The sequence below is a fragment of the Juglans regia genome, chromosome 14, assembly GCF_001411555.2.
Source record: "Juglans regia cultivar Chandler chromosome 14, Walnut 2.0, whole genome shotgun sequence".
Classification (NCBI taxonomy): Eukaryota; Viridiplantae; Streptophyta; class Magnoliopsida; order Fagales; family Juglandaceae; genus Juglans; species Juglans regia.
Window position 1 is genome coordinate 21759370 of NC_049914.1, and position 1064 is coordinate 21760433.

General features: G+C 40.0%; 1 protein-coding gene across 1 annotated transcript; it reads left to right on the forward strand.

Moving 5' to 3' along the window:
* The first annotated feature begins 209 nt into the window (after window positions 1–209).
* Window positions 210–626, forward strand: LOC108985840. Its single transcript, XM_018958280.1, has one exon. It carries the CDS (start codon window positions 210–212, stop codon window positions 624–626), a length of 417 nt encoding a protein of 138 aa, XP_018813825.1.
* Window positions 627–1064: the final 438 nt, after the last annotated feature.

The following is a 1064-nucleotide window of genomic DNA, read 5'->3' on the forward strand; positions in this document are numbered from 1 at the left end:
AACAACTGTGGGAAGTCTATCCTCAAGAAAGGGTTAGGCACGGTGTTATCGCATATTGAGATCACCTACCAATTCTCTTTGAGACTGAGTTGCCTTTAATCAAGGGAAAGCAACCAAAAAAGTTTAGGTTTGAGGCAATGTGGGTTGGAGAGGAGAAATGTGCACAGATTATTGAGAGGGGATGAGGTAGTGTTTGGAATAGCAACAACATGGAGGTTGTCTCAAAGTTGATTAAAGAATGTGGGAAGGAACTTGCAGTTTGGAATAGGTCTTCTTTTGGATATGTACATGAAAAATTGGCTGCGGCAAGAAAAAGATTGGAGGATTTGCAACAATTGAATGCTCTTTGTTCTGATTCAGAAAGAGTCGATGAGGCAAGAGGAGAAGTTAATGTTTGGCTGGAAATGGAGGAGGTGAAGTGGAAACAAAGGTCTCTGGTTCAGTGGCTAAAAGATGGAGACCAAAATACACGGTTTTTCCACTCACAAGCAAGCCAAAGGAGGAAAAGGAACATGATTAGGAGTTTAAAAGATGAGACAGGTGTTTGGCTTGAGGGGGAGGAAAGGGATTCTCTTGTGACTAATTTTTTCAAAGATTTATTTGCTTCCTCTTTACAGAGTGGTTAAGATGAAGTTTTGAGATGTGTTGATCAAAGAGTCACTGCTGAAATGAATGCACAGCTTATGAGACCTTATGCTGCAGAGGAGGTCAAGTTGGCTTTGGATCAAATGCACCCAACAAAGGCTCCAGGCCCTGATGGAATGCCAGCCTTGTTTTACCAGTCCTATTGGCATGTTGTGGGAGATTCTGTCACAACTGCAGTTCTGGATTCACTGACTACTGGTATGCTACCCCGAGAGGTTAATCATACGTTAATAAGTTTGATACCTAAGAAAAAAGTTTGTGAGCATGTTTTTGACTTCCAACCTATAAGTTTATGCAATATAATTTATAAGTTGGTGTCCAAAGTCATTATGAACGGATTAAAAGTCCTTTTGCCTTCTGTTATATCATAATCACAGTGTGCATTTGTAAATGGTTGTTTGATTACTGATAATGTTTTG